This window comes from Zingiber officinale, chromosome 8B, assembly GCF_018446385.1.
Source record: "Zingiber officinale cultivar Zhangliang chromosome 8B, Zo_v1.1, whole genome shotgun sequence".
NCBI lineage: Eukaryota > Viridiplantae > Streptophyta > Magnoliopsida > Zingiberales > Zingiberaceae > Zingiber > Zingiber officinale.
This window is the reverse complement of record NC_056001.1, coordinates 111,133,082-111,152,210: the sequence shown is the minus strand read 5'-3', so window position 1 is coordinate 111,152,210 and position 19,129 is coordinate 111,133,082. Positions and strand designations below refer to the sequence as shown.

Genomic DNA, 19,129 nt, shown 5'->3' with positions numbered 1-19,129 from the left:
TTACGTGTATGTATTACAATTTAATTCTCGTCAGATAAATTTAGTTACCTATATTTTCGAGGTCAGATCATCTAATCTAAAATTTTTTGGATTAGAAGAGGTCTTATTCATTTATTGGATAGGTAAATTGGATCTCACTTGTTAAATAGATGGGATTCAATCTATTCAATCAATGAATAAATAAGGACCAGGATTAATAAGGATCCGGGATCAGACGATCCCAGTCCCATATTTTCGTCCTTTTGTTTGCACTTAAAAGTCAGAAATATTTCTTCAAAAATCATCCAAGCAAGCAATGGAACAAACACATTAATATATTAATATGATATTAAAGGAGCTCCTCGAGATCGACTATGTATCCTCTTATTCATTTTAAATTACGTGAGACAGTTTTGGAGGAGCTGGACGAGACTAATCATTTTTTGCTGCTGCAATCATGCATGGTAGGTCAGCAGAAGAATTTTATTTTATTTTCAGTAGCTTATTCTCCACATGTGTCATTTACCGAGAGCTCTGTCCTAGATTCGTTTTCTTATTTCAAGCTCTCTGCTTCTTTTATTTTCCTCTTGAAAATTTTCTCGTTTGTTTGCTTCTCGTTCACATTCCTGCCCTGATTTATTAATCTTTTTTCCCCATTCTGCTAAAGATGTAAAATTCAAAAACTATAATATCTGATGATTCATTGAAATATATCTCGGGACAACCGACACCAGTTCTTCTCTCCTCTTTTCTGCTGAAATCAATTGGAAATATGAGGAAACAGAGTCTAGAATTGCAGAACTATGGTAGTTTATTCTCTCTTGGAGAGAAGCATCGCTCGGAGCTCCGCCGCGTCCACCTGCCTGCCTATATCACTGGGCCTGTAGTATCCGGTCTCCGGATCCGGCACCCAAGAATTTGATGAAGACGAAGAAGTGGAAGAAGCAACTGAAGAAGTGGTGGTCGAGGATTTCACGAGCACCGTCGTCCTCTTCTCTAAAGCTGCAGCAGAGTATGCCCTTCTGTATCCATCATTCATTAAGCTATCATTAGATTGCATATGAAAAGAGAGGCTGCTATATGAGCCTGAAAAATCAAAATGCAAGCTGCAGCGTACCTGTTAAGAAAGAGGGTGATTCCTCTGGCGAGGACGGAAAGAGAGCGAATCATTGCTAAATCGATGGGTCTGAAGAAAGGAAATGTTTTCTGATTTCCTTCCTCTCCTTCTCTCCTCTCGATCTGTCTGGCCTCTGCTGCTGCTTTAGTTAGGGATTAGCGAGAAAGAGAGGAAGATGGCAGTGGGGATTTTATAGATAGCGATGCAGAATTTGGTTGGAAAAAATAATAGGAAAAGTCGAGGCCAATTTGAACTCGTAGTCTGCGGTGCCTTCCTCTCGTGTTCCTCGTGCGATGACCAAGTTCTTTGTTTTTTCTGGTTTATTTTTCATTAATTTTATTTTTAATATTAATATATACATTTTTTATTATTTTTTAAAATTTTAAGTTACTTATTTCTATTAAATCTATTTATTTTATTCTATATATTACTTTTTTAAATATTATAAAATGTATTTTATATTTTATAGATATATTTCATTTAAATATATGATTTTTTTAATCTATATACTCTACTTTTTTCTATTTTATTTTTCTATAATTTTATATATATATATTAAGTTTTTTAATTTTTATTTATTTATTTTCTATTTTATCTATCTATTTTATTCTATATATTCATCCTTTTTTATATTATAAAAATATATTTTATATTTTATAGATATATTTCATTTCATTATATGATTTTTTTAATCTATATACTCTACTCTATTTTTTCTATTTTATTTTTTCTAGAATTTTAATTTTAATATTCATATATATTTGTATTTTTATTTTTTATTGTTTTTTTAAAAATTTTATTTATTTATTTTATATTTTATCTATTTATTTTATTCTATATATTACTCCTTTTTAAATATTATAAAAATGTATTTTTATATTTTATAGATATATTTCATTTCATTATATGATTTTTCTTAATCTATATACTTTATTTTTTTTCTATTTTATTTTTCTTTAATTTTACTTTTTATATTAATATATATTTGTATTTGTATTTTATTTGTATTAATTTTTTTAATTTAATTTATTTATTTTCTATAAAATTTATTTATTTTATTCTATATATTACTCCTTTTTAGGGTATTTGGATTTCTTCAAATTCACGTTCCCTAAGAAGATTTGAGAGAGACTAAGTTAGATATAGTGCCAAAATTTAATTTTAACTACTACCGATCAAGGTTTTATAACGTGCCAGTTGGTACAGAACAGTGCAATTGATTTGTATTCAATGAACAACAAACTCTATTGAATTTTATATTAAAAAACAATAAGAACCATTTTGTTTAACTCATAACTTCATTTTAGTTCAAATAAAATTACAAGACTGTTTTATATTTCCAAGTGTACATTATAGACTTGAATTCAATTATTAGAGCTAGCATATTTGAATTTTTGAAAAATATCTCAACTACTGGCAAGTTTTTGTTTACAAATATGAGATATGGTGTAAAATTTTAGATATCAAAATTATAATCTTAGTTGTGATCAATGAACAAAGTGGCCAAGGACGGATCATATAAGGCCCAACATGAGCTTGATATTATTCATATCAAATCCAAATTGGGTCTGATATAGGATCATATCAGGCGCCAGAAATTCATAAGGCCCAACATGGGCTTGATATTATTTTGCTGAAATTTATCGTCTCGTTGGAGCACCTCTGGAGAGCTTTAAATAAGTAATATATAACATCGTTAGAGTCTACACAACACCAGAAATTCACAAAACTTGGAATGAGTGCAATCGAACTTATCTACGTCCATCAGTGAATTTTGATCGAAATCTACTTATGAACCTATGATATTTGGATTTCTTCAAATTTACAATCACTCACTGGAAGGTTTAAGAGAGGAGAAGCTAGATATGATGTCAAAACTTAATTTTAACTACTACTGATGAAGTTCTTGTGGTGTGCCAGTTGGCACAGAACAATACACCTGATTTGTATTCAATGAACAGCAAATGCTATCCTATTATTTTTTTCAAACACAACAACACTCATTTTGTTTAAGTCATAACTTCATTTTAGTTCAAATCAATTTACAAGACTTTTATATTTCTAAGTGCACCCTACAAACTTGAATCCAACTGTTAGTGCTAGCCTATTTGAATTTCTGAAAAATATCTCAACTGCTAGCAAGTTTTTTGTTTATAAACCAGAGATATGGTGTGAAATTTTAGATATTGGAATCAAAATCTTGGTTGTGATCAATGAACAAAGCGGCCAAGGATGGATTATATAAGGCCCATGTTGGGTCTGATATGATCACATATCAGACCCATAATCATGTTGAAATTTATCGTCACATTGGAACATCTCTGGAGAGCTTTAAATAAGTAATATATAGTATCGTTGGAGTCCTCACGACACCAGAAACTCACAAAACTTAAAATGCGTACAATCAGACCTATGGTATTTAGATTTCATCAAATTCACGTTCCCTAGGAAGGTTTGAGAGAGGAGAAGCTAGATATAGTGTCAAAACTTAGTTTTAACTACTATCAATGAAGTTCTTGGGTCGTGCTTATTGGCACAGAATAGTGCACCTGATTTGTAATCAATGAATAACAACCGCTGACCTATTTTATTTTTCAAGTACAACAAAACTCATTTTGTTTAAGTCATAACTTAATTAGAGTTAAAAATAAATTTACAAGACTTTGAAATTTTTAACCCAACCTGTAGAGTTGATATGCACAGTTGGACTGAGTCTATTATATTTTTGAAATTCACAAATGCTAGTGAGTTTTTATTTTACAAAATAGAGATATAGTGTAAAGTATTAGTTTTGCCTTGTTGGGATTGGTTTACACTTCTTATATCATAGATAACACTGTATTAAAAAACAAATACTACATACAAAGATATAATAGTAATATCACTTTGCACAACTATTTTTCTTACAACACTATGGATATATTGCATACAAAATATATGAATCTACTCCTCCTGCTTACAAAATATATAAATCAAGCAGAATATTCCTATATACATATACAATTAAATCAATAACCAGGGGCTCACGACATTTTACAAGTCCTTCAATTATGACCTAGTTGTTTGCACTAGCTACATTTAATTTTTACATTCCCATTATGTTTCGACTTGATCCATGCCTTCTTTCACCTACCCAGCTGCACAAGGCTACAGGTGTTAGTACCCCAAGGTAGTTTGGATGTGATCAACTAAGTCAGGTTAGGTTCTGTTGGTATTTAACCCCTCTGTCTAAGTGTGCAGGAACTTAGGAGCACAGAAAATCGAACGAAAGACACAGCTAGCCAGAAGGACGGTATGAAAAAGAGCTGACGGGCTCGGTGCGTCTGAGGGACGAGGTGCTGCAGAAGAGTATGCGGACAGACGAGGAGGCGCATGATGTTTTTGAGGGACGAGAAGTCGGAGCGGAAGATTGCTCAAAGGCCGGAAGTTGAGTTTGGGTGAGTCTTATTCCAGATGACCGAGATCACTCAAGCGAGCCAAGCCGGAGCGGAAGACCCAAACCCAAGTGAGCGAAACCAAATCAAAAGACCCGAACCTGGTCTAGGTGCCTGGAGATGAAAACTTAGCCAAACTCTATGTGGTGTGAGCCGTCTCGACGGGGATAAAAGCTTATCCCCCTCTAGGCACTTGGAACCCTTCCAGGCGCCCCGAACAGGGCTATAAATATACCCCTAATCCAGTAATCTAGAACAACTAATATACGAGTTTCTTTAAGTGTTCTATTACTTTGTGTGCTTCCAACGCTTGTAAGAGGCTTCTCTACCTACGACGAAAGGAGAATTTGAGTAGTGCTTCAAAGTCTTGGATTAACAACCTTCCCTGTTGTAACTAAGTAAAAAAAATCGATAGCCTCTTATGTTTTTAGGTTTATTAATTTTGTTTATACAAGTATATTATTATTTCAAAAGATCAAGAAAGGTTTGTTTGTTATTATTGTGCAGGTAATTCACCTCCTTTTTCCGACCACACCGATCCTAACAATTAGTATCAGAGTCAGGCCTGCTTCAGAAGGACTAACCGGCATCTAAAGTAAAAGAAAAGGTCGGATCCATCATCTATCCGCCGAAGTTTGAGGGAGACTTCGCTACTTGGAAGAAGAGCATGGAAGTATTCTTCAAAACCGACTTCGAAATTCTCTTAAGTATAAAATACGTGTAGCACCTACAGATCAGCATAGAGCCGAGAAAGAAGAATGCACATGGACGAAGAAGAAGCAAGCCGACTCATGGCTAATGGAAAAGCATAGTTCCATCTACTCAACGTTATTCCGCCCCAGGAGGTCAGTCGGATCAGAAGCTATGATTCCGCCAAGGATCTCTGAGAGAAATTCCTGGAGCTTCACGAAGGTACCTCAGAATCCAAACTAGCTAAACGGGACATCCACTGAAGCCAACTGACGAACCTTCTGGTGAACAAGGGAGAGAATGTAGCCCAATTCCATGCAAGAATCAAAGACCTGATCACCCAGCTCAACAACTAGTTATATTTAGGTATTAAATCCATGACCAGATCCCTATGTAAACTAAAGACAAAAAATATTAATTTAAAAAAAAAGGAAGTTTTGGAATTAAGAACCATCCTAGCAAAAACATGCCCCCTAGAAATGTATGATAAATTAAAAGATGAAAATGAAATATTGAAGGACCAAATTAAAAAATCAAGAAACTTTGCATATGATAATCAAAATACCTAAAAAAAATTATAGAAACCTAAATTGGTATCTTAAATATCATAAGGGCTAAATTAGAAAAATATCATAGAACTATGTTCCTAGAAAGTTTTTTGATAAATTCAGTAGGAAGGAATCTATTTTGGGTTCCAAAATCAAGCTTAAATTAAAATTATCTTTTAATGCATGACCTGTTAGATATAGGGATTTCATAAAGAAAATTAAATATTTAAATTCTTTAAAAAACTTTGTCTAGAAGTGGTTGATGCTCCAATAACCAAGAAGGTCTAGTGCCTCGCCACGGTCTGGAAGCCAATTACTGAATTGAATATTTAATTGATTTACTGTGAAACATTTAACTAATGCTTTAAATTGCTTATCAAAGTTTTTGTTAGAAAATGTTCTATGAATTAGTTATCAAAATGCAAATTTATTTTTTTGTGAACTTTTTTCCTAAAATTAAAATTTTTACCCTTGTTAAGTCTATTTAACATTTAAATTTTTTTAAAAAATTTGTTAATAAAATCATAGTTTTTGAAGCTTAACCTTTCATTTTTTTTTGACTCTATATTTACCTTTTCCAAAGTCATCTTAAAAGTACACCATTTTTGATATGATCAAAAAGGAGAGTAGTGAAGATTAAATCTAAAGGGAGGGAAGTTAGTACATATTTATTTCAATTTTTTTTACTTGTAATTTTTTTCCTTTAAAAAATTATAACTATTATTTTGAGATTTACCCTAACTTAACTTGGGTTTGCTTACATAAAGAAAGGGGGAGATTGTTAGTATCCCAAGGTAGTTTTGATGTGATCAACCAAGTCAGGTTAGTTCCTGTTGGTATTTAACCCTTGTGTTTAAGTGTGTAGGAACTTAGGAGCACAGGAAGTTGAGCGAAAGACGCAGCTAGCGAGAAGGACGACACAGAAGAAAGCCGATGGGCTCGGTGCGTCTGAGAGACAAGATGCTGTGGAAGAGTACCCGGGCGGATGAGAAGGAGGCGCATGGCGTTCCTGAGGGACGAGAAGCCGGAGTGCAAGATTGCTCGAAGGCCGGAAGTTGTGTTCGGGTGAGCCCTATTCCGGATGATCGAGATCACCCAAGCGAGCGGAGCCAGAGCGGAAGACCCGGACCAAGCAAGCGGAATCGGATCAGAAGACCTGGACCAAAAAGTCAACAGAGGCTAACTCTTTGGTTTCAGGCGCCTGGACTTGGTCTGGGCGCCCGAAACCCCTCTTCTTAGCCAAATTCTTCGTAGCGCGAGCCGTCGCGATGGGGATAAAATCTTATCCCCCTCCAAGCGCCTAGAACCCTTCTAGGTGCCCCTAATAGGACTATAAATATAGCTTTGATCCCAGTAGTCTAGAAGAACCGATATATGAGTTTTTTAAGTGTTCTACTTCTTTGTGTGCTTCCGACGCTTGTAAGAGACTTCTCCGCCTACGACGAAAGGAGAATTTGAGTAGTGCTTCAAAGTCTTGGATTAACAGCCTTTCCTGTTGTAACAAAGAAAAAAAATCGGTAGTCTCTTTTTTTTTTGGTTTATTAATTCTGTTTATACAAATATATTATTATTTCAAATGATCGATAAAGGTTTGTTTGTTATTATTGTGCAGAAAATTCACCCACTTTTGCCGGCCACATCGATCCTAACAATGGGGACATAGAAATATAATATTATGTATGCCCCTAGGTCAAAATTCCTTGCTTCAATAGGGGTAAATACGATAGGAGTAAATATGATCCATGTATGTTTTATTCCAATTTTGTGAATGAAAATAATGCTCACAATATGAGAATGTATCCATGTTTCGGTGAATGATGACGGTAATAGCATTTGAGCAATGCAGTCCTAAAATTTGAAACTCCCCATAGTTACAATATTTTCTTTCCAAATCAATAATGAATGAAGCACCCCAGGTCTCTACTTTCATTTCTGATTGAGATTAGGGGAAGACTTTATATTCTCTAGCTTTCTCTCTCCTTGAATCCATTTCTTTAGTAGTATGAGGTGTCAAAGCAACATATCATTTCGAGGCTTCCTCCCTACGGTTAAAGAACCATTGAGCTACCTTTTTCCTGGTTAAAGAACCATTTCACGTGTATGCTTGAACAAAGTATTTAAATTCTCTACACAATTGGTGGTTAGCATTATGTACCTTCTCCCACTAAAGTGTGCATTAACCCATCTTTTAGGGTCAATGTTCTAAAGCCACTTATAGCATCTGGATGTCTTTCAAGCATGGACTGCATTATGAGATCATATTAGAGTATTGTATTTGCTAGTACTGCTATCCAAAATAAGCCTAAAGCTGACCTACTGCTAGTATCTGTTACTATATTACAAGACATGTGATGGCAATAGAAAGCATGATCAGTGATTGGGTAGACTTTCCTAACTGCTGATATAATATCGCGATGTCTATCTGATACTATGCTCATTGACCGTGCATCAATAGCAAAGAATCTCTTCATATGATCCAAAAATCATTCTCATGTAGACCCACATTCAACTTCAGCGATTCCAAAGGCTACGAGGAGGACATTGTCATTAGCATCAATTGATGCAACCATCAACACACCCAAATACTTTCCTCTTAGATGTGTCGCATCAATTCCGATCAATTTGCGGAGATAAGACCTGAATACTCTTCGGCAAGCTCCCAAACTCCAAAAACAACGCTGGAACTTATTATCACCATTCCTGTATAGTGCCACATAGGTTTCAAGATCCCTGACTCTTAACTTGCACAGATATAGTGGAATATTTTTATATGCTTGGTCAAAATCTCCAACGACCTTCTTCATCACTTTCTCCCGAGCTATGTATGCTTTTCTGTATGATATGGTCACTTCAAACCTAGCTTTTATATATGATATAATCAAACTTAGTTTGTACTATTCATTAGCTACAAATTGCTCTTCAACAAAAGATGCTATAAAGGAGGAAGAGCATGTTTAATTATTAGCACTTTTCCTATTTGTGTCACATTGGTGTTCTTTTACATATTTTATAATACTGAACTCTACATCCCCAGACAATTACTCTCCATGTACATGGTTGATTAAAGAAGATGACTTTTACTTTATTTTTCAATTGTCAATTGGGTTATAACTCATATGTTTAACTATGACATGTTTCACAAGTGCAATCTTGAACTCTTATCGAGATAAAAAAATTTGTCCAACACAAAATTCATGTTCATTTTTTGCCTCTTCAATTGGCCTTCGGAGCAATCGAGAATTTAGAATATATGGATCATTAGCTATTGGGAACTCCTCCTTTAAGTCACTTTACTGCTCTAGGGAAATTTTATATTGTTCAATTTGTATATCATCAGCTAAGAATTCTTGTACATTTATATTGCATTATAATTTCTCTCCAATTCGGGTATAATACCCTTCCTCCTCACTCCATGTAGGCTCAAAGTAATCACCAAGTGTTGTACAATGATTCAGAATCTCATCTTCTAGAATACTTGCTTTTTCATTTAGATCAAATGTCAAATTACTATTTGTATTTCTATTTGTGTTATGCACACCACTATACTCAGAAGACGATAGAATATTTGTTCTAGATAATTCTCCTGTTGGATTTTTCGGGCAGCGAAAACCGCTTTTCGCGTCGTGGAAATTCCGAAACCCCCAGCCACTGATCCGTGCGAAGTAAAAAACTTTCGAAAACAAAATTACGAGTACGAGTTTACCAACCTATAGATCTACACTAGAACTATATGTTAAGAGTTTACCCTTGATGCATGCCTTTCGCGAATCCCACTCGTCCAAGGTGTCGGATCTCAAGATTGTCAAAGTAGACAACCCTCTATAAGTATCCACACGAACACAAGAAGGAGATCACCAAACTAAAGTGTGCTAGCACCTTAGTAGGGTTCGGCAAGATGAGGAGAGGAAGAGCAAGAAGAGAGAGCACTAGGAGGAAGAAGATGATGTGAATTGCCTTGAATGAAAAATGAATTCCTCATTCACCACAAAAGTGGCCGGCCAAAACATTCAAGTGTAACCCCCATTTTGCATTAAGTGGCCATTAAAGAGGGAATTGTTGGTTGCTACTCGGAAAGCCTAGAGGTTACACTGTACAAAAATTTTGTACAAAGGTCTGAACCTTTTCCTAGCTACCATGTGTTCTTTTAAATTAAATTTTGGATCGCCTGCGGAACTTAACACGTTTGATCCAAAACTTAATCTATTTGTTCTTTTAGGTTTTGACTTGGATCTCCTGCGGAACTTAACACGTTCGACTCAAATCACCTTAAGTTATTAATTCCATTAAATATTAATTTCCATAATTGGTTCCCAGTACTGACGTGGCGAGGCACACGACCTTCTTGGATATGGGAGCAACCACCACCGACTAGACAAAACCTTTTATAGAAATCTAATATTTAATTTCCTAAAATAACTTTAGGTTAACCAAAAAGAACAATCAAATCACAAGGAAAAGAAGAAACAAAAGAACACAACATCGAAAACAAATTCGAAACACTAGAATCGTAAGCCTCTTGTATTTGGTATTATTTCCATAAATAACTAGTATGATGCGGAAAGAAAAATTACTAGTTATACCTTGTAGAAAAAACTCTTGATCTTCTACCGTATTCCTCTTCTAACCTCGGACGTTGTGTGGGCAACGATCTTCCGAGACGAGAAACCACCAATCACCTTCTTCTCCTCCTAGCTAGGTTCGGCCAACAAAGAGGAAGCTTCACCAAGGAAGAAAATCAAAACACTAACCAAGCTCCAAGAGATGCTAGCTTTCTCTCCTTCTTCTTCTTCTTCTCCGAGTAGTATCCGGCCACCACAAGAGCTCCAATGGAAGAGGGAGATTCGGCCACCACAAGAGGAAGAGAGGGAGAGGATGGCCGGCCACACCAAGGAACGAAAGAGGGAGAGAAAATAATAGAGGTTGTGTCTCATGAAGGCACCATCACCCCTTCTTTTATATTCCTTGGCCTAGGTAAATTAGGAAATTTAATTACAATAAAATTTCCTCAATTTCCTTGACATGATTTAATTGAGAAAAATAAAATAAAATTTCCAAATTAAATCTACATTGACCGGCCACATCATTGGAGAACAAATTGGACAAGTTTCAATCAACAATTAAAACTTCCTAATTTGTTTTCAGAAATTTTAAAATTAAAATTTCTCTTTAAAAATCTCTACATGGTTAATAAAAGAAATTTATATAATTTTAATTTTATCAACATGTGAATAATTTTTAAAGAGAAAATAAAATATCTCACCAATCTACAAATAAGGAAAGAGATCTAATCTCTTCCTTTAATCTTTTGTAAATTTTACAAGAGAGATAATTTAATTTTAATTCTCTTTAATAAATTATTTCTTCCACATAATAAAAAATTAAAATTAAAATTCTTTTTAATTTATTTTGGCCGGCCCCACTAGCTTGGGTTCAAGCTAGGGCCGGCCACCCAATCTTATACCTAGGCCTGCCCTAGCTTGTTTCCCAAGCTAGCTTGGTGGGTAGGTATAGAAGGTGGGTATAGGTGGGTATAGGTGGGTATAGAACTCTACAAATAAGAGGCTACGATAGGGACCGAGAGGAGGAATTGGTTTTGGTCTCCCGATAAAATTAAGCATCCCGTGTTCGCCCCGAATACACAACTTAATTTTATCAATGATAATTCATTCCACTAGAGAACTATCATTGAACTACCGCACCAATCCCAAATTATATTTTTGGGCTCCTTCTTATTATGAGCGTGTTAGTCTCCCTGTGTTTAAGATATCGAATGTCCACTAATTAAGTGAGTTACTGACAACTCATTTAATTAATATCTAAGTCCAAGAGTAGTACCACTCAACCTTATCGTCATGTCAGACTAAGTCCACCTGCAGGGTTTAACATGACAATCCTTATGAGCTCCTCTTGGGGACATTATCAACCTAGTATCTCTAGGACATAGTTTCCTTCTATAATTAACAGCACACACTATAAGTGATATCATTTCCCAACTTATTAGGCTTATTGATTCATCGAACAAAATCTCACCCATTGATAAATTAAAGAAATAAATATCAAATATATATGCTTGTTATTATATTAGGATTAAGAGCACACACTTCCATAATAACTGAGGTCTTTGTTCCTTTATAAAGTCAGTATAAAAGAAACGACCTCAAATGGTCCTACTCAATATTCTCTAAGTGTACTAGTGTAATTATACAGTCAAGATAAACTGATACCTAATTACACTACGACCTTCTAATGATTTGTTCCTTTCCATTTTGGTCGTGAGCTACTGTTTATAATTTATAAGGTACTGATAACATTATCTTCTGCATGTGTCACCACATGCTATGTTATCTTCAATATAAATTAATTGAACAACTACAAACAAATGTAGATAATTTGACCAAATGTGATTCTTTATTCAAAACAAATGTTTACAAAAGCTTAGGCTTTCAGTATACACTCCAACAGGAATATGTAACCTCCATGAGGTGGCACAAACATGTGCTAAACATGATGATGTGGCACATAATCATTGGCCACTTAATGCCAAGTCACAAATGATGTGGCATAAAGTCAAGTCAAACTTGACTCTTCCTCTTCCTCTCAATTTAAGTCAAACTTAACTTAATCTCTCGCATGTCCAACCATTTAATTCAAGCCAATTTAATATAATGAATCTAATTCATTTAATTAAATTGATTCAATGAGTCATAATCTAAATTAAACTCATTGAACACATGAATCAACTTGAGTCTAACTCAATTAGCCCAATTAGGATTACTCTTAATCTAATTTGATTCATCACATGAATATAATCCTCTAGGTTCATCATATGAACCTAATCTCCATCTAATTGTCCTTAGTGTGTGACCCTATAGGTTCTTATAACGTTGGCAATGCCCCTAAACCCATTTAGAAGCATAAGTAATGAGCGGTATATAGCAATACATCATTACTACCCAAGTTACAAGAATGTTGAGATCCAACATCACCTTGTGACTACTAATTGTGACTCCTCACAATATATGACAAGTGCTCTTCTATCCAAGACATCTAGATTGATCAATGTGAGGTATAGACAGTGTCATCCTCTGATCAATCTAAATCTTGAACTCCAAGTAGACTCACTAAATCAAATGAGCTCAATATCTCATATTGACTCATTTGGCATGGTCATGCACTTCGTGGTCTCACTCTATCAAGAATATCGATGTCGCTCCCGTCATATAGGAGGGATAGATCTCATCTACATCACTCACATACCTCTGCATAATTCGTTATATATCCAGTAGTCGCCTTTATAGTCCACCCAGTTACGGGTGACGTTTGACGAAACCAAAGTACATAACTCATTATGTAGGAAACCATGGTGACTTCAGGTCTAAGGACTAGTAGTCATACTAATAGCCACATGAGAAAGTATATGACACTCATATAACGATCCATGATACTTTCTCATGGCGGGTCATTCAGTATACATTCTCCAATGCATACCCATGTGTCAACTTGATATCTCTATATCCATGACTTGTGAGATCAAGTCATCGAGTTGACCTACATGCTAGTCTTATTGCATTAACATTGTCCCTGAATGTTAACACTCGACTAGGAATGATTAAGAGTAGTGTTCCCTATATCATCTCACTATCGGTTCAACTAACCGATTGATATAGGTGAGAACCTTCTACTCAAGGACGCTATTATACTTAGTTTATTTGGCACCAATACAAATAAGTATAATAACCAAAAAACAAATGCCTTTATTTATATAAGAATATGATACAACAAGTCCATAATACAATTATCAAATGATTGGCTTTAGGGCTCTAACTAACAATCTCCCACTAGCACTAGTGCCAATCAGTGTAGGCTCTAAGCCCCAATGACCTAGTGTGACCATCATGCTTCCTCTGTGCCAAAGCCTTGGTCAAGGGATCTGCGATGTTAGCCTCTGTAGGTACTTTGCAAATCTTCACATCTCCTCTCTCGATAATCTCTCGAATGAGATGGAAGCGCCGTAGTATGTGTTTGGTCCGCTGGTGTGAGCGAGGTTCCTTCGCCTGTGCTATAGCTCCATTGTTGTCACAAAAGAGCTCAATAGGGTCAGCGATACTGGGAACCACCCCAAGTTCAGTGATGAACTTGCGGATCCAAACTGCCTCCTTTGCTGCCTCTGATGCAACAATGTACTCGACCTCTGTTGTAGAATCAGCTACTGTGTCCTGCTTCGAACTCTTCCAGCTCACAGCACCACCATTTATGCAAAATACGAACCCTGACTGCGATCGATAATCATCCTGATCGGTCTAGAAGTTGGCATCACTGTAACCCTTTACAACTAGCTCATCATTGCCTCCATATATCAAGAAATATTCTTTAGTCCTTCTTAAGTACTTAAGAATATTCTTGACCGCTATCCAGTGACTTTCACCTGGATCTGACTGGAATCTGCTCATCATGCTCAAAGCATACGAGACATCAGGTCGAGTACATAGCATGGCATACATGATAGATCCTATGGCTGAGGCATAAGGGATCTGATCCATGCGGTCTCTCTCCTCTCTAGAAGAGGGACCCTGAGTCTTCGAAAGACTCACGCCATGTGACATCGGCAGAAATCCCTTCTTGGAGTTCTGCATGGCAAACCGAAGGAGTACCTTGTCAATATATGTACTCTGACTTAAGCCAAGCAATCTCTTAGATCTGTATCCCTAGAATGCAGGATGCTTCACCTAAGTCCTTCATTGAGAAGCAACTCCTTAGCCAGGTCTTGACAGACTGAAGCAAAGGGATGTCCTTCCCAATGAGTAGTATGTCATCCACATACAATATGAGGAAGACAACTATATCCCCTACAACCTTCTTGTAGACACAAGGCTTATCTTCGTTCTTGATGAAACTAAACTGTTTGATTGCATCATCGAATCGAAGATTCCAGCTCCGAGAAGCTTGCTTTAGTCCATAAATGGACCTATGCAGCTTGCATACTCTGCTAGTATGCTGTGGATCTACAAAACCCTCAGGTTATGTCATGTACATATCCTCGAGCAGGTTTCCATTCAGAAACGCGGTTTTGACATCCATCTGTCATATCTCATAGTCATGGTATGCTGCAATAGCAAGCATGATCCGAATGGACTTAAACATCGCTACTGGAGAAAATGTTTCATCATAGTCAATACCATGAATCTGCTTGAAACCTTTAGCTACCAAGCGACCCTTATAGATAAGTCCATCCATGTCAGTCTTTCTCTTAAAGACCCACTTACACCCAATTGGTTTTACCCCTTCAGGTGAATCAACCAAAGTCCATACTTGGTTGGTGTACATGGATTCCATCTCGGATCTCATGGCCTCTAGCCATTTCTCGGAATCTGGTCTCATCACAGCTTCCTGATAGGTGGTAGGCTCATCATCTATGAGCACAACGTCATCATGGGCAGACAAGAGAAATGAGTATCTCTCAGGCTGACGACGTACCCTATCAGACCTGCGAAGAGGTATGTCTACTTGAACTGGTTGTTGTTCCTCAACTCTTTGTGGAACAACATCATCCACAACACTTTGTGGTTCCAGTTCAACTTCCATCGAGGCTTCAGTGCTATTGTTCGCATCTTGAACTTCTTCAAGATCGAATGTGCTCCCACTAGTCTTTCTAGAAACAAAGTCCCTTTCTAGAAAGACCCCAGTCTTTGCCATAACTACCTTGTGATGACTGGGAATGAAGAAGTAATATCCTTTAGTTTCCTTGGGATATCCAATAAAGTAGCACTTGTCGGATTTGGATCCTAATTTGTCTGAGACTTGACGTCTAACGTAAGCCTCACAACCCCAAATCCCCATGAAAGACACCTGGGCATCTCTCCCAGTCCATATCCTATATGGTGTCTTTATCACGACCTTGGATGGAACTCGGTTGAGTATAAAAGCTGCCGTGTCTAGAGCATAGCCCCAAAGGTATATCGGAAGATCTGTGTGACTCATCATAGATCGTACCATATCGAATAGGGTACGATTCCTCCTTTCGGATACATCATTCCACTGTGGTGTTCCAGGAGGAGTGAGTTGGGATAGAATCTCACACTCAGCTAGGTAGTCACGAAACTCATGGCTAAGGTATTCTCCACCTCGATCTGATCGAAGTATCTTAATACTCTTGCCAAGCTGGTTCTGTACTTCATTCTTGAATTCTTTGAACTTTTCAAAGGATTCAGACTTATGTGTCATCAAGTACACATAACCATATCTACTGAAGTCATCAGTACATGTGATGAAGTACCTATAACCACCTCTAGCAGCGACATTGAAAGGGCCACATACATCACTATGTATAAGACCTAACAAGTCAGTCGCTCTCTCACTGTGCCCACTAAATGGAGTCTTGGTCATCTTGCCTAGTAGGCATGACTCGCACGTCTCATAAGATTCAAAATCAAATGAGTCCAGCAAACCATCCTTATGGAGCTGGGATAAGCGCTTGTCATTTATTTGACCTAAGCGACAGTGCCAGAGATAGGTTTGGTTCAGGTCATTTGACTTGAACCTCTTGGTATTTATGTTATAGATAAGGCTTTCAAGATCTAGAATGTAGAGTCTGTTCATCAGAGGTGCACTACAATAGAATATATCTTTTAAATAAACAGAACAACATTTGTCCTTTATAATAAAAGAGAAGTCTTTCTTGTCCAAACAAGAAACTGAAATTATGTTCTTAGTTAATGCAGACACATAACAACAATCATCCAACTCTAATACAAGCTCAGAGGACAGAGATAGAAAATAAGTCCCTACAGCAACAGCAGCAACCCGTGCTCCATTGCCTACGCGTAGATCCACCTCGCCCTTCGCCAATGCCCTGCTATTTCTCAGCGCCTGCACATTAGTACAAATGTGAGAAGCACATCCGGTATCTAATACCCATGATGAAGAAATAGATAGATTGACTTCTATAACATATATACTTGAAGTGGAAGTCTCACTTCGCTTCTTCTTAAGATCTTCCAGGTACACCTTGCAGTTCCTCTTCCAGTGCCCGGTCTGACCGCAGTGGAAGAAGGTAGCATCCTTGGCGACCCCTCTTTTAGGCTTCAGTGCCTTGCCTTTGCCCTTGGCTTGGGACTTTCCTTTGCCTTTAGGCTTGTCCTTGCCCTTGTGTTTCTGAACCATCAGAACAGAGTGGGGCTTTGCCTTCTTAAGGTTCAGCTCAGCAGTTCTTAACATGCTAAGCAGCTCGGGCAGTGGCTTGTCAATTTCGTTCATATTGTAGTTTAGAACGAACTGACTATAGCTATCCGGCAAGGATTGCAAGATCAGGTCAGTGGCCAGCTCTTGGACAAGAGGGAATCCCAATCTCTGTAGGTTTTCTATGTACCGAATCATTTTGAGTACATATGGGCCTACGGGAGCCCCATCTGACATCTTGCACTGAAATAGTGCCCCTGAGATCTCAAATCTCTCATGCATCGCTTGTCCTTGATACAGTTGACGAAGATGTTCAACCATATCGTAAGCGCCCATCAACTCGTGTTGCTTCTGAAGCTCAGAGTTCATGGTCGCGAGCATTAGACAGGACACATCTAATGCGTCATCTTGATACTTCTTGTAAGCATCTTTGTCAGCTCGCGGGGCATTGGCAGGAGGAGCCTCCGGAATGGGCTGCTCCAGAACGTATAGTTTATGTTCCTGGGTGAGAACTATTCTCAAGTTCCTGTACCAGTCCAGGAAATTTGCTCCGTTGAGCTTGTCCTTCTCAAGAACAGAACGCAGGGAGAAAGTGTTCGTATTTGACATCATGGTTATCTACAACAGAAAAATGCAGAAAATAAATATCATATTCTTTTAAATCATTTAATTAGGACTTTAACTAAATGATGCTCCCACTAAATTCTATAATTCATGTGGGACAAGATCCACATCAAACTATCCTTTGAGTTAGCTTTGGCTAATACGCCCAAGATTTAGTATGATCGGTAGGTAACGATTTACCATTACATCTCTATGCAACTCTTGTTTATAGGATCATTATCCGCAGTTATATTAAAACTTGAGTTAGCTTTGGCTAATACGCCCAAGAATTAATATAAATGTGATTTATGTCCTATCTTTCCAACCATTGGAAGAATGCCTATAGTTGTACTCGATCCAACCGAGTTAACTAGGAATACTCAATCTAATTGAGTTTGTATTCACCCATGCGTTGATAAGCGGGACTAAGATTGTCCCTCCGTACCCTACCAAGATAATATGTGTTGCTCTTCTTTTGCAGATTCAACAACACATGTGATCGAGGTAGTGATAGGTATCATGGCACGGTAGGTATTAGAGTTGACGTGATTTAGATCTAATCTAATCGTCGATGTGTATCAAATACGTGATAGATCTAATCTACTAGAAAGGATGCATCATGTACACGATTTAGATCTAATCTAATCGTTAAGCACTAATTAATTACTAATCATGCATCATATACACATAAGCAATTAACTAAATTAATTTGTGATTAGTCATGGCCCTACTACGATCTTCTCAAGCCAATGAGAAGATCGGATGGTCAACCTAGGGTCAACAGCTTCTCAAGCTCCTCCCTTTAACCACCTTGTGTTGCTCGCGCCCTCCACGTAACTCCATCTCAAGTGGACCTTCCACAGCTCCAATTTTGTACATTACAATTTTGAAACTCGAGTTACATTCGAGTATAAACTAATTTACAACAAGAATATATAATAGAGAAAGACACGACGCGCAGGTCGCGAATCAAATGTACAATACGCACAACACAAATGACGGCGCGCAGGCCATAATATGAATTACAACACAAATCCAATCAGATTGGGTCTTTTAGGCCATGACTATCACAAATTATACATAATTCTAAATTATGTAATTTCCATAATTTTCTGTAATTTTAATACTAATTTTTATAATTTTTACGAGTAAAATTTCCCGGCGGTCCCGTTTAGCGGTTTTCGGGCGCAATCGCGGAACGAATCCCCTTGCGGTGCCAGGGGCAGTGCCTCTACCCGCGATCTAACCATCGCGAGTGTCCCTAAGCGATCCTACAGCGCCTTAGTCCGCTGTCCCAAAAAGTTTTGGGGCGAAACCTTGCCGTTTCGGAAAAATCTTCTCGGTAGTCGAAGCCTACAAGTGTATAAACACTTGTGCTTCGCTTCTACGAGAAAATTACTCATAAAAATCCATAAAAACTTAAATTTACAGAAAATCATAGAAGCTATATTTTTCATAAAAATTAAACTAAACTCGTACAAGTCTTCGCACGTGGCTCTGATACCACTGTTGGGGTTTTCGGGCAGCGAAAACCGCTTTTCGCGTCGCGGAAACCTCGAAACCCCCAGCCACGGATTCGTGCG

General features: G+C 37.3%; 1 protein-coding gene across 1 annotated transcript; it reads right to left on the bottom strand.

Moving 5' to 3' along the window:
* Positions 1-649: 649 nt before the first annotated feature.
* On the bottom strand, positions 650-1,266 carry LOC122016213 (late embryogenesis abundant protein Lea5-like). The gene is made up of 2 exons (XM_042573445.1): positions 1,097-1,266; positions 650-1,001 (listed from the first exon to the last, which is right to left on the bottom strand). Exons 1-2 carry the CDS (start codon positions 1,147-1,149, stop codon positions 791-793), a joined length of 264 nt encoding a protein of 87 aa, XP_042429379.1. The 5' UTR covers positions 1,150-1,266; the 3' UTR covers positions 650-790.
* Between the last annotated feature and the right edge of the window lie 17,863 nt (positions 1,267-19,129).